The 13332-nt window shown below is 43.9% G+C and overlaps 2 protein-coding genes across 2 annotated transcripts; both read left to right on the forward strand.

The window, feature by feature from the left end:
• Positions 1-2347: 2347 nt before the first annotated feature.
• wbp11 (WW domain binding protein 11) lies at positions 2348-8608 on the forward strand. The gene is made up of 12 exons (XM_080487168.1): positions 2348-2511; positions 3828-3914; positions 4027-4058; positions 4145-4238; positions 4353-4549; positions 4787-4920; positions 5003-5169; positions 5283-5519; positions 5693-5818; positions 5911-6189; positions 6276-6461; positions 7453-8608. The coding sequence occupies exons 2-12, from the start codon at positions 3851-3853 to the stop codon at positions 8127-8129; spliced, it is 2193 nt and encodes a 730-aa protein (XP_080343294.1). The 5' UTR covers positions 2348-2511; positions 3828-3850; the 3' UTR covers positions 8130-8608.
• Positions 8609-9085: 477 nt separating this feature from the next.
• ddx47 (DEAD (Asp-Glu-Ala-Asp) box polypeptide 47) lies at positions 9086-13332 on the forward strand. Its single transcript, XM_080486959.1, has 12 exons — positions 9086-9247; positions 9442-9535; positions 9816-10004; positions 10095-10166; positions 10247-10365; positions 10672-10743; positions 10881-10997; positions 11156-11302; positions 11464-11601; positions 11688-11758; positions 12111-12240; positions 12486-13332. The coding sequence occupies exons 1-12, from the start codon at positions 9119-9121 to the stop codon at positions 12705-12707; spliced, it is 1500 nt and encodes a 499-aa protein (XP_080343085.1). The 5' UTR covers positions 9086-9118; the 3' UTR covers positions 12708-13332.

Here is a 13332-nt window from a genome sequence, read left to right on the forward strand (position 1 = left end):
AAAAAAAAAAAAAAATAAAGACATTTTGAGGAATAAATTGCCTTTTTTTTCCCTCTGAACTGAAGTGGCCTTCCAATCAGGTGAGATTGTTTGTGACCTGGGGATATTTCTGGACCTTCAAAGCTGTTGTAAAACACCCTTATGTGCCATTTGCACATGATAAAATATATTTATACCGACCAAAACAACACACAGCACAAACATTTCTCACTGGATTTCACTCAAACACTGACCACGTGTTAAAAAGCACCACTGGCTGGACATGTGTACAAAAAAAGATGCTTCAGCTGAGGTAGGAGGACAAACCATAAACATCTATCTCGACGTTTAACGTCATGTATTATCCATCAATGTCAGTTAAACTGTCACGTCACCAAATATGGTGACTTCCCCAGTAGAAGGTTAAATAAAGTAATGCCTTCAAGCATATTTGGTGTTTTTATTTATGATTTTAGCTTCGTTGAACCGTAAACTGCTGAGACTGTTTTGTTTTTGGGTTTTTTTTGCAAATGATTACTTTGCCAACCTGGAAATGTTTGGAATAGTTTTAGTTTGGTGACTGGAAACCGATACGGATCTGGACCGCATGTCATCTAACAAACAATGCACCTGAATACACACCGCCCTTGTTTGTGCACTGGAATATGTTCCAGTGTGGCCTGAGCCGGTTCAAACTATTGAGCTTGCATATGCTTATGTTCAGTTTCATTATTTTAGCCCGCGGCGTGAGGTTAAAGTGTCTCATCCTGACACTGATCTCACTGATCTCAGCTTCTACCTGTTTAAAAACATTTCGAATTATCTGCACAATAATCTCTCAAGATTAAACACGCTCATGATGAGACTTTACGGGAAAAGGCCTCAGCCAGCTTTCATGTTTATCTTGTAGCATTTTGTTTCGCAACGACTCGACCGTAAACAACTAAAGGAAACGTGATGCTTCCGGGTAACTTTACTCTCCTCACAGATATTATGTTTGTTGAGTAATCTCTCCCAGCAAAACAAAAATCCGGTCGGTCTTCTGGGGTGTCAGTCAAACCATCATAACATTGAGTCATTTCTCCGAAGGTGGAGTCAAAAAGGTCTGTCCTGTTTGAACAGGAAAGGAGGAAATCATGCTGATTGTGTGATGCATTCAGAGAGAGGTGATTTCAATTCATTTTCTTAAAACACAAAAATTAAGTTGATTCATCATTACACTTTACTTAAGCTTAATACAAAGAACAGCACTGACAAGACAAAGACTCCAAAGGACTGGTGACTGCACATGAAGAAACCAAAACGTGTGTAAAGCCTTCCTTATTTTAGTTTAGCAAAGAATGGATTTTTTTTTTTTTCTATCATTTTTCACCTACACGTTAGAGTCTCCAGATGTTGAGATTGAGACAAACTGGAGAAAATACAATTTACTGCGACATCTGTTGGTAGAAAAATGAAATACATGAAATATTTAAGTGACCGTTTTTTACTATATGCGAATGTTCAGGGGCAGATCCAGAGAAATTTAAGGATGTACAGGCGGTTAAACTTATGGATCCATCCAAAAGTGATTGAAGGAAAGGCTTTCACTAAAGTTTTTTCTTCAATAGATTAACTTCTAAGTGGAGATAAACGTTCTAATTATTGTCAGGAAAGGTTGAATCGGCATCTCTGCCATCCCCTGATAGGAGGCTACCACGGAAGGTCAGATCAGACCAGTGAGTAGGATTATGAGATGTGAAAGAACAATGATGTATAATGAATATAAATTAATATTGATGGACAAATCCTCAGTCAAGAAAATCTGATTGTAGTGATTTGGGGAAAAAAAGTAAATAAAGAAAACTATATGATGTGTGTATCATGAAGAGAAAGCGGTGGCTTGCAAGAAGATCTTGAACTATATACTGCATTTTGGTGGAATGAGTCTCTTACTAATGGCTGCTTTTGTTCCTAATGTAGAATGGCTTTTTGCTGATCAATGATTTTGTGTCTGTCATCGATTATGTTTTGACATTTTGACATTAATTTATGTTTTGTATGTAAATTATTGTATGTTTTTAAAAAAATATTGTTACAATTTAGTCATAAACATATAACAATTTATACCCTGATTAGAAAAATATTTCTATTCTATTCTATTCTATTCTATTCTATTCTATTCTATTCTATTCTATTCTATCTCAAAGAACACATACATTCTAAGAATAGTTGAAAAACAAGAGGCTGAGTGAGAGAAAAACACTAAAATAAAGCCAAATTTAATATCGAATAATGTTTCATCTATTAACTTTTAACGTCCTCGTGAGGTTTCTTCTCATTGGTCACTTGTTTTGATGACGTCAAAGTCGTCATTTCTTTCTGGCTCGCGGCAGTAAACATGGCGACCGGCTAACTGTGCGCGTCGTGTGCGTTCATTCCTGAAGCATTTAGATCTTTTACTCGTGTTTCAAGCGGCACACTTTACCCCTGTTTGCACCCGGGGGTGCTGGCACGGAGCCCCGCAGGCTTCTTAGTTTTCCTCATTAAAAGGTAAAGTCGTTCTTCTTGCGTCTCGTGCTAACGCGGGCCTAGCAACAAGGCATGCTAACAGCATGCTAAGGCTAATCCAGACTTCATTCAGATCAGCCCAAACCGGATTCAAGTTCTTATTTAGATGATCTGAACATGTGTACAGCTAATTATACCTCTGCCTGACGCGTTAAGATCTTGATATTCTGTCGATTCCAACCTTTGCAGCTGCAATTTGCTAACTTTTACGCTAAATGCAGATGACTCCAAATTCAACGCTACATGACGTTTAGATTATCTGTTTTTTTAAATTAGGTTTTGTTTACATGAATATTCCACATGTATTTGAAGTCTCCCTAATCCAATTGAACTAGCAGAGCTGAGTTACACCTTACAGAGCTTTCTGCAGAGGAACCCCATGTCTTAATATCTATGTTTGAATACATGTAAAGTAATGGAGGCTCTTTGTTATCAAAACACTGCTCCAGATGTCAGAGAGAAGAGTCATTTCAAAAAGAACATTTTGCAGATTAATGTGATGCTCTGAGTGGCAAGGCGAGTTTATTTATATTGCACCATTCAGACACAAAGCAACTCGCAGTGCTGTAAAGGGAAATTAAATAAATACATTAAAACAAACCAATTTAAAGAGAAGATTAATAAATAAAGCAAAAATTTTATTAAGATGGAGGAAATAAAATCTACTGTAAACCTTGAGAAAATGATAATGCCTTTAGGCCCACTTTACAATAAGTAAGTATGTCATTAAAAAGTTTGTTCCACAGTTGAGGAGCGTAGGAACAAAAAAAACGCTTCACTTTGTTTCTTCTGGTTTTGGGAACATTTGGTAAACTTCTTTCTGGGGTCCTCAGGGGGTCTGTACTTTTCATATTCTACAAGTACATCAGAGATGTCTCTGCCTTGAAACCATTCAAAGCTTTATAGACTAGAAGATTTTGAAGTGGAAGCTCAGGTGTGATGTGCTCCACCCTGTCCTGTTGGTGAGGACTCTGGATGATCTGCAGCTGTCTAACAAATCATTTTTTACCGAGACCTGTAAATGCACTATTACAATAATCCACAAAATAAATGTATGAACAAGTTTCTCTGGTCGTTAACTGTGGTTTGCTGAGGCAATAGTATGGATCATAATAGTAATTCTATTGTTAGAAGAATGAAGATAAATCAAGTTTTAGAATGTTATCTTTCTGGCTCTCACAATCTGAGTAAAGAGAAACAATCACAAATCAAAACCTGTCAACCAATAAGCTCTCAAACACTCTTCAGTTGTGCACAGCAGCTTCATGTAGGTTTGTTCCTTTCTCTGATGTTTGCAGGGTGAAGGAGAGACACTGCAAAAATGGGGCGACGTTCGACCTCCTCCACCAAGAGTGGGAAGTTTATGAATCCCACCGACCAGGCCCGTAAGTACCAACCTCAAAAAGAACAGAGCTGTTGACCAGCTGGATGACAACCTGGAGTATTACCAATCGCTTGTTGTTAAATGTATGTGTGTTTTGTTTTTTTTCTTTACAGGAAAGGAGGCCCGGAAACGGGAGTTGAAAAAGGTACGTGACGCAAACCGAATAATTTAAAATGCATTGCTGATGATGGTGGTGGTTTTCTGTTGCTCATATTTTATTCTTTACTATAGAACAAGAAGCAACGAATGATGGTGAGAGCAGCGGTGCTGAAGATGAAGGACCCCCGACAGATCATCAGAGACATGGAGAAGCTGGATGAGATGGGTGAGGAGGCACAATTCATGTGCTTATCAAGTCATCACATTCCCAGGTTTTAAATCTCATTATTTCTGAAATCTAACAAAAGTGCTGTTTTTGCTTTTGGTTTTTCCTGAACAGAGTTTAATCCGGTCCAGCAGCCTTTGCTCAATGAGAAAGTGCTGCGGGACAAGAGGAAGAAGCTGCGTGAGACCTTTGAACGTATCATTCATCTGTATGAGCGAGAGAATCCTGAAATGTACAAGGAGCTGCGCAAGCTGGAACTGGACTACGAGACCAAACGAGGACAGCTGGCTCTTTATTTCGACTCGGTCAAGGTCGGTTCTCATGTTGTGTTTGGTTTGAAATGAATGTTTTAATGTCAGTTCTGCAGTTTAAGTTTATGAGCTTTGTTACTCCCGATTGCTCAGTGGTACAGCTTTCTGAGCTTGAATTCCATCGTTTGCATAAATGTCCGAAAGGGAGCTTTGATATATATATGATCAATTTTGAGCCACAAAGATATGAAATAGTTCAAATCAGTCCCCTAATTGTTTGTTCTGTCCCCCTTTCAGAATGCAGAGTCGGTGGAAGTTGACAGTATCCCTTTGCCCGACATGCCGCACGCTCCATCAAACATCCACATCCAAGACATCCCCTTACCCGGGGCTCAGCCTCCGTCCATACTGAAGAAAATTTCCACTTTTGGGTAGGTCTTAGTTTGTGTGACATATATTTACATTTGCAATGTGTTGCTTTGCCTCTGAGCTCATTCTGATTGTATCTGTTAGTAAAGGGCCCCTGTCGGCGTCCTCTGGCCCGGTGTTGGCTTCAGTACCCAGCGTCCCACGCTTGCCGCCAGGGAAGAAGCCCCCCGGACCTCCTCCTGGGCCTCCGCCTCCACAGGTCCTGGCGCTGTACGGCATTCCATCTCGACGAGCTTACGGCACAGACTCAGGTATCGATAACGATCACGCCCGTGACTGCATTCATCCAGAATCAAAGTACTTCACATAAATCATTATCGCTTTTCACATTTCTGCCTCTCCTCCTGTTTCCTCTCGTCGACAGAGCCCAACATTCCTGGTTTGGAAAAGGACCTCGGCATGGATCTGGGGCGAGATCGGGACAGCGGCAGTGACAGCGACAGGGATCGGGACGATGTGGATGACGACGACAGCGACTCCGAGGAGGACAGCGAGGAGGAGCGAGACGACGGCTTAGACGTCGACAAGCGGATGCGATCGGACAGGCGTGACGACGAGCGGGAGAAAGAGGAGGAGCGAGACAGGAACGACAGACATGCTGGTGAGTCATTCAGAGGAGCTTCAGGGTGATCCTACATCTGCGACAGACTGAAAGTTACTGCAACACTTTTACAAACTGGCGCTTCACTGAACTATTGTCCTCTAAACTCAGACTTTGCACTCGCAGACGTGTTACTAATGTATATTGATTGCGTTCACGTCTCTTTTCTTCAGGTCGCAGTGTACGGTTTGCAGATGTCCCCGCAGAAGCACTGCGTGAAGGAAAAAGAAAGAAAAAGAGGTTGGTGAAGAAGACCAAAGCCATCACGCCTCTGCAGGCCATGATGTTACGGATGGCAGGTACGTCACTGCTGCGTAGCTGCAACGCACAACTCTTTCCCTCTTTATTTACTCGGGGGATTTCATTGGTTGCTTGTTTATTTTCTCCGCAGGTCAGTCTGTTCCTGAGGAGGAGGAGGAAGAAGTAGAGGAGGAGTACACAGATGAATCCGACAACTCTGACATCGAGGACCGGGGACAACCTGGAGACAACCAGCCCCACCCCATGGCCAACCAGCGTCTCCCCCCTCCCGGCGGGCCCGTTGGCCAGCAAGGACCACCACACATGCAAGGTCCACCGATGACTGGGCCTCCACCCCTGGGCCCGCCCCCTGCTCCTCCCATGAGACCTCCTGGTCCTCCCTCTGGCCCCCCTCCAGGTCCTCCACCAGGTTAGTAACGACATTTATTAGCCGTGACGTTATCGAGCCCTGGCTCCACTTCATCATCTAAACATTTACATCGTCTTCATCTTCAGGAGCGCCTCCGTTCTTAAGACCTCCCGGGATGCCTGGTGGAATGAGGGGTCCGATGCCTCGACTGCTGCCTCCCGGCCCCCCTCCAGGCCGCCCGCCTGGTCCTCCACCAGGACCCCCTCCCGGCCTTCCACCAGGCCCCCCGCCACGTGGGCCCCCTCCCAGACTCCCACCTCCAGCACCACCAGGTAAACATCGGACTGCAGGTCAAACATCTGGAAGCGGCTCTTTATTCAGAGTGTGAAAATACATGTTTTAGTTTAAAGGGGTCCTATTATGCAACTTTTCCACACTTTAACATGGGTTTTGTTGGTCCAGAAGCATTGTATTCAGAATTTATTGCCACAAATTCATCTTTTTCTCGATTTTCATTTGTTTGAACATTGGATCATAGGAGCTGCATTCAGAATCTGCTGTGTCTGTGTGAGCTGGACTGGCTCCGCCCAAAAAACATGCCCATCTTGAAAAGAGGAGGAAGTACTTCCTCTCGTGGTGCCATGTGCCAGAGTAGAGCTGCCTAATTGTGGGCGGGCTAAAGAGAGGGCTCACCTTGATTGGGATTGGCTAAACCCCTGATAACACTATATAGGGTTTGATTTCTGATTGGCTCGTTGGAGCAACACACTTTTTAAAAACTGAAACAAGCCAGAGAGAGAGAGGACAGACTTTCTTCACTTCTGGGGCGTCATTCCAGGTGTGGGAACGCATATTACTGTCGGAAAACCATTCGAAATTGAATTTTGAATGACATGACCCCTTTAAAATACATTTCTGTTCAGCTGCATTGAAATCCAACTTGAAACAATAAAAGCGTGTTTTATACAACAACATTCAATAAACACATCTTGGGTTGGAACATTAAAAGTCAGAATCGACAACTCATTTCGCTTTCCCTCCTTCAGTGTAAACAATAAAGCCTATAGACAAAATATATCGCCCAAAATGGATTGGAAATATGAAAATAGAGAATATAGGTAAGAATGTGAGTGCAACAAGATTTTAAAATAGAAGTTAAAGAACTGAAGTGTGCATTATTTAACAGAGTGAAGACTCAGTTTAGCTGTAATTGTCCATGGACATGGAATGACCTCGGTGAGGTCACATGATCAGTGAGACTCGAAACAGTGTCTCTGCAGTAGCAGCAAATCCTCATCCCTACATCTGTCTGACTCTCTGCAGGTATCCCACCTCCTCCCCCAAGAGCAGGAGGCCCCTCGCGCCCGCTCGCCCCACCGCTCTCCCTCTTCCCCCCACCGCTCAACTCCAACGTGCTCAGTGCCCCTCCCAACATCGTCCAGAGGCAGAAAGGCCCCGGGTCCGGCCAGGACGGCTCGCAGAGCAGCATGCCGCCGCCCGCCATGCCCATGCGACCCGGTGTCATGCAGATGCCGCCTCCCCCGGGGACCGCCGCCGCCTCTTCTGGCGGCAACCCCCCCGGCCACCACCACGCGGCCACCATCGAGAAACGTGCCAACATCACATCTCTCGCAGCCGCCGGAGGCGCCATGGCCGCCGGCGGCGGCTCCAGCGGCGCCACCATCTCCGCCAAGCCTCAGATCATCAATCCCAAAGCGGAGGTCACCCGCTTCGTGCCCACGGCACTGAGGGTACGGAGGGACAAGAGCGGGCCGATGCACGGGGCCGCTCCGGGGCCGATGGAGAAATCGGGCGGAGGCATTGGAGGAAGGAGGGGAGATGATAGCTTGGGAGGAGGCCTGTGGCAGAAACAGCTGGCGGCAGCCACTACCTTGGGCTTGGCGAACCCCTCTCAGATGGGCGCCGTGAATCAGTCCAACATGAAGACGAAAGACCAGGTGTACGAAGCCTTCATGAGGGAGATGGAAGGACTTCTCTGACACTCTCAAACATGTCTGGAGTGTTTCTCTTACATGCTTTCTGCGCAGAGTCATCGGGGTCATTATTCAGCCTCGGCCTCATTTGATCCAAACTATCCTTTGTTATAAAGATACTGGGTTTAATCTGATCATCCTAATTGGAAACATTTCATTGTTTTGTTTTTTTTAATACCTTGGAACAGTTTCTCCTTCTGCCAGCTGTGAGTCATCTGACCATAGAGTGTTTTGTATGATTGTAGTACCGTTTATTTTAAAGGTGAAATGTTTGACATCAGAACAAAAGGGGGCAAATGTTTGTCGCCCGCCTTTTGAATTCATGTGTGAAGTTGTTTGACCTGCAGTTAAATAAATCCTTCAAACATGCTTTTCCTCATTTCAGTTGAACCAAGTAGAGGAATCGATGTGATCCTTTTTCTGTGGTGGTTTGGATTTTAAAAATGCATTTTGGAAAGATGGATGCTTAAGGAAAAAATTATGTTAATAAAAGAAAACTAAAAATCTATTTCACATTTAGAATTTTAATTTATACCAAATAAAATGATATCCATGTATATACCCTATTATCCAGACATACATTGGTACATACATCCACAAATATAACGCATTTAATTAAACTTATCTTAAAAGGAGTAGGAAGAAGTAAAACCCTTCTCCAATATTGAGAATCCATTGGAATTGTCCTACCTGAATCCTATGTTTTGTACCGGTATATATTTATAATTACATTTTAAAGTTTTATTTTCATACCCACATAGACATTCAGACAAAGCACCCCCACAAGAAATATACAGGCACAAACCTACACAAAATGCAAAATCAAATTCCTAAATCCATCTAAAAAGATCTAAACATTAAATTGAATAACACCATGAATGACGGATTAGATTTTCTTTTGTATGTGTGCGCCATTAAAAACGACATGTCCCATCATGCATTGCGGATTCATTCAAGCGCCTGCGCACTAGGGATTTAAAGACACGGGAGGAAGCATGGCGGACTCAGAGGAAAACGTGAAGTCAAACACAGAAGAAACCCACGAAGAGTCGAGCAGTGACCACGAGAACAGCACCGCGAATGGCCCCGATGAAGACGAGCAGGAAAAGACCTTCAAGGATTTGGTGAGTTTGTCCCAGAGAGCGAGACGGAAAAGACATGTAGCAACAAAGCTGATGTAGTTAGCCCAGCTAAGCTAATGACTGATACAGTATAAACAGTCGAGTTTAAGGTGTATTACTTATTTCTTTGAAAGATGGTGAAAAGTTAATGTTTTTCTGCCCATAGTTTAAATTTGCTGCCCGTCTTCTTCCCACAGGGTGTTACCGAGGTCCTCTGTGAGGCTTGTGATCAGCTGGGATGGAAAAGTCCAACAAAGATCCAGATAGAGGCCATTCCTTTGGCTCTGCAAGGTGGGACATTAATACCACCTTTTTATTACTTTTTCTTAAAAGACATGCCGTCAATGTGTCTGTCCCTGCTGATTATAATATCACCATGGCTGTGCTTCTGTCATAGCATCACTTTTCGGAGGGAATTGTGCAGCAGCTGTTTTATTTTCACTGCCAGTACATGTGTTCGACTAAATGTAAAAAGTATTTATTTTTTCTTTGAAACTATGATGTGACGTGTGTAGGAAAACCCTGCAGCCTTTATCTGCCCTCAGCAGTGTCCTCCTCCTTCGACCCACAGGAAAGGATGTTATCGGCCTGGCTGAGACCGGCTCTGGAAAGACCGGAGCGTTTGCTCTGCCCATCCTTCAATCCCTGCTGGCTTCAGCTCAGAGGCTTCATACGCTGGTCCTCACCCCTACCAGGGAGCTGGCCTTTCAGATCTCTGAGCAGTTCGAGGCGCTGGGCTCCAGCATCGGGGTGAAGTGTGGTACGTGTCTAGACATCTACCGTCTTTGATTAAAAAAAAATTAATGAGCTTATTTCTTTTTCCTAAAACGACGACTTCTTGTTGTTGCAGCTGTCGTGGTGGGAGGAATCGATATGATGTCTCAGTCCTTGGTGCTGGCAAAGAAACCTCACATTGTTATTGGTAAGACTTTGATTTAAACTATAAGCTGTTAACTGCACTCTTCAAACAAGTCAGTTTATGTTACATTCATGTGTTTCCAGCCACCCCGGGGCGGCTGATCGACCACATGGAGAACACCAAAGGTTTCTCTCTGCGAGCGCTGAAGTTTCTGGTCATGGATGAAGCAGACAGGATCCTCAACATGGACTTTGAAACCGAGGTAGGGGGTTAAAACAACACTACTCTGTCTGTGTCTCACGTTTCTGCCGTACAACGAATTAACGAGCTTTAGATTAAAATACGGGTGTAAATGAAAAGTAGATAACTTTTGAAACGCCTCCCGACAAGTCCTGTGAAGGGTTGATAACGGTTAATAGATGATTGTCAACTTGTTGGGAATTTTCCGCAAATATTTGGTGCATGAGAAGTATAAGAAGCTCCTGCATGTTTTTCTCTGAACCATTTCGACCTCCGCTGTCAGGAAACTGTCCGGCATTCAAAACCACCAACATCTTTGTTTTACCAGGTGGATAAAATCTTGAAGGTGATTCCCAGAGATAGACGCACCTTCTTGTTCTCTGCCACCATGACCAAAAAGGTAAACAAGTCCTGTAAAGATGGCAACATGTCAGCGGTTTATTGGCGTCTAATGCTGCAGATTCATCAGGAAAACAATTTGTAGGAGGACAAAACTGAGAGAAACAATCACATTGACACCCGTTGTTTTGTTTACAGGTGCAGAAACTGCAGCGAGCCGCTTTGAAGGACCCGGTGAAATGTGCCGTTTCTACCAAATACTCGACAGTGGAGAAACTGCAGCAGTATTACATCTTCATTCCAGCCAAGTACAAGGTAGACCTCAGACCTTTGACTCGCCTGTCTTCCCTGATAAATTCCCAATGAATCCATGAGTTAAAGTTACATCCAGTTTATCCCAACACATTTTGACTGAGCAACGAAACGCCATAAATCCAGTCCATTGGAATACTGAACCTTCTGCTTTGTGGTAGGATTGCTATCTGGTGTCCATTTTGAACGAGCTCGCCGGCAACTCCTTCATCATCTTCTGCAGCACGTGTAACAACGCCCAGCGGGTGGCGCTGCTGCTGAGGAACCTGGGCATCACCGCCATCCCTCTACATGGGCAAATGAGTCAGGTAAGAGCCGTTAAGCCCATCCACAGTTATGACCGATAACGGAAGAGCTCTGGTGCATACGTATCGGGATCAAAGATTCTGATCTCCTTAGATTTTAGTGTGTGGTAAACACAGGCCCTCGCATTATGTATTTACTGACCTGGCGGTCCTCTGTGTGTCAGAATAAACGTCTCGGAGCTCTAAACAAGTTCAAGTCGAAGTCCCGCTTGGTGCTGTTGGCGACGGACGTGGCGTCCAGAGGGCTGGACATCCCCCACGTCGACTGCGTCATCAACTACGACATCCCCACCCACTCTAAGGTATTCCCACGTTAACGCCGTCGCCGTGTCTGGGGGTTTCCTGTGTTCTCCCACTGGAGTGACGCGATCGGCTTCTCTCCTCGTAGGATTACATCCACCGAGTCGGACGAACGGCCCGAGCGGGACGGTCCGGGAAGTCCATCACTTTTGTAACACAGTAAGAACAAAATGTTTATTTCTCCCAATAACAACCCATTCCAGTGTCTTATAAATGATGTTATAAAGCATTTTCTTTAAGTTATAACACATCACCCAATGTACGCGCTTCAACAAATTACAGCTGAGCATCGCTTTTAGATTTGGATCAATGTGAACGTTTCTGTTTTAAGACTTAATGGCAATTACCAGTTAACTTGAAGGTGAATTTCTTTTCTCGGTTTTGTGGCGCCCCCTGGAGGCCACAGCGCCCTTAGCGTTTGCCTGTATTGCCTAACCGGTCAATTAGCTGTGCTGATGTGTGCCTACTTGCACAAAGTGACTGCAGCAAGAGCACTTCTCTGTTATCGAAGGTACGACGTGGAGCTTTTCCAGCGAATCGAAACCCTGATCGGGAAGAAACTCCCGGCGTTTCCCACCCAGGAGGACGAGGTGATGATGCTGGTGGAGAGAGTGAGCGAGGCGCAGAGGTTCGCCCGGATGGTCAGTCCACTTTCATTTCACTTATGCACACTTAAGTGGTATAAAAACGATGTTGTATGGAACATTTTTAGCCTCTTAATTGTCATAGAAATAGATAAATATGTTAGTTGGCATGTTTTCTTCTTCTGTTTGAAACAAGTACTGTTTTCTTTTTGTGAAGCTTCTGACTAATTTTTTACTTGAGTTTCTTTTGATTCGGGCCCTAATGGAGACGCCTCACAGATACACATTTCTCTTTTCTTTAGGAAATGAAGGAACAAGGTGAGAAAAAGAAAAGATCCAGGAGAGGAGACGGAGACGACGACGACACAGAACAAGCGAGTGGCGTGAGGAAGAAAGTGAAGGGAGGCTTTGGAGGGGGAGGCTTTGGAGGGGGAGGCTTTGGAGGGGGAGGAAGAGGAGGCGGTGGAAGAGGAGGCGGAGGTGGGAAGAAGAGAGGCGCGGCAGCCTGGAGGGGGGGACGCTGAGGTGTTTAACACGAGTCAATTGTACATAAATATAAAAGTGATCTGGAATTTGATTGGGTCATCATGTTTCTTACGGTTCAGACTAAAATCAAACTATTTAATGAGAAAACGTGTTATTGTCCAAGATTTTTTTTTTTTCATTTTGTAATAAAACACCTCTGAAGACCTCATTTGCACTGTTGCTGTTCCTGTTTTCAAACACAAGAGGGCGCTGTTTTGTAGGCGTGTAGTCACGTAAAAAATAATAGAAACACAATTAATCCCAGAGAGAGAATCTTTGGTGTGCAGCAGAGATCCTAACTTGTACCTGATTATTGAAGGATTGTGAGAATTAGAGTTGATCGTGAAGCATCGTTCTTTAGGCTTCTTAAATCAATACATGTATTTGATCAATTACACTTTAAAATGTATTTTGTGCTTTATTATTGAGATTTAGTTGCAGTTGATGTTTGAACTATTTCATCAATATTATTTTTACATTGTTTTATACACAACTCAATTTAGATATCAAACATGGGTAGATTGTACTTCCCCATCCCACCTGACCCATTAGGTGATAAACATTGTTCTGCATCTTGTTTCCAGTCCTCCCAATTGCTCATTAAAGGTTCATCGGTTCTTCTCC

This window comes from Lipophrys pholis, assembly GCF_963383615.2.
Source record: "Lipophrys pholis genome assembly, chromosome: 19".
Taxonomy (NCBI): Eukaryota; Metazoa; Chordata; class Actinopteri; order Blenniiformes; family Blenniidae; genus Lipophrys; species Lipophrys pholis.

Bases quoted from the DNA above. Each gene is read 5' to 3' on its own strand.
- ddx47 (XM_080486959.1), top strand. From the start codon at position 9,119: ATGGCGGACTCAGAGGAAAACGTGAAGTCAAACACAGAAGAAACCCAC. The intron at 10,005-10,094 runs GTACGTGTCTAG...TTGTTGTTGCAG, and splicing joins CAGCATCGGGGTGAAGTGTG to CTGTCGTGGTGGGAGGAATC. The intron at 10,744-10,880 runs GTAAACAAGTCC...TTTTGTTTACAG, and splicing joins CTGCCACCATGACCAAAAAG to GTGCAGAAACTGCAGCGAGC.
- wbp11 (XM_080487168.1), top strand. From the start codon at position 3,851: ATGGGGCGACGTTCGACCTCCTCCACCAAGAGTGGGAAGTTTATGAAT. The intron at 4,550-4,786 runs GTCGGTTCTCAT...TCCCCCTTTCAG, and splicing joins TTTATTTCGACTCGGTCAAG to AATGCAGAGTCGGTGGAAGT. The intron at 5,170-5,282 runs GTATCGATAACG...TCTCGTCGACAG, and splicing joins AGCTTACGGCACAGACTCAG to AGCCCAACATTCCTGGTTTG.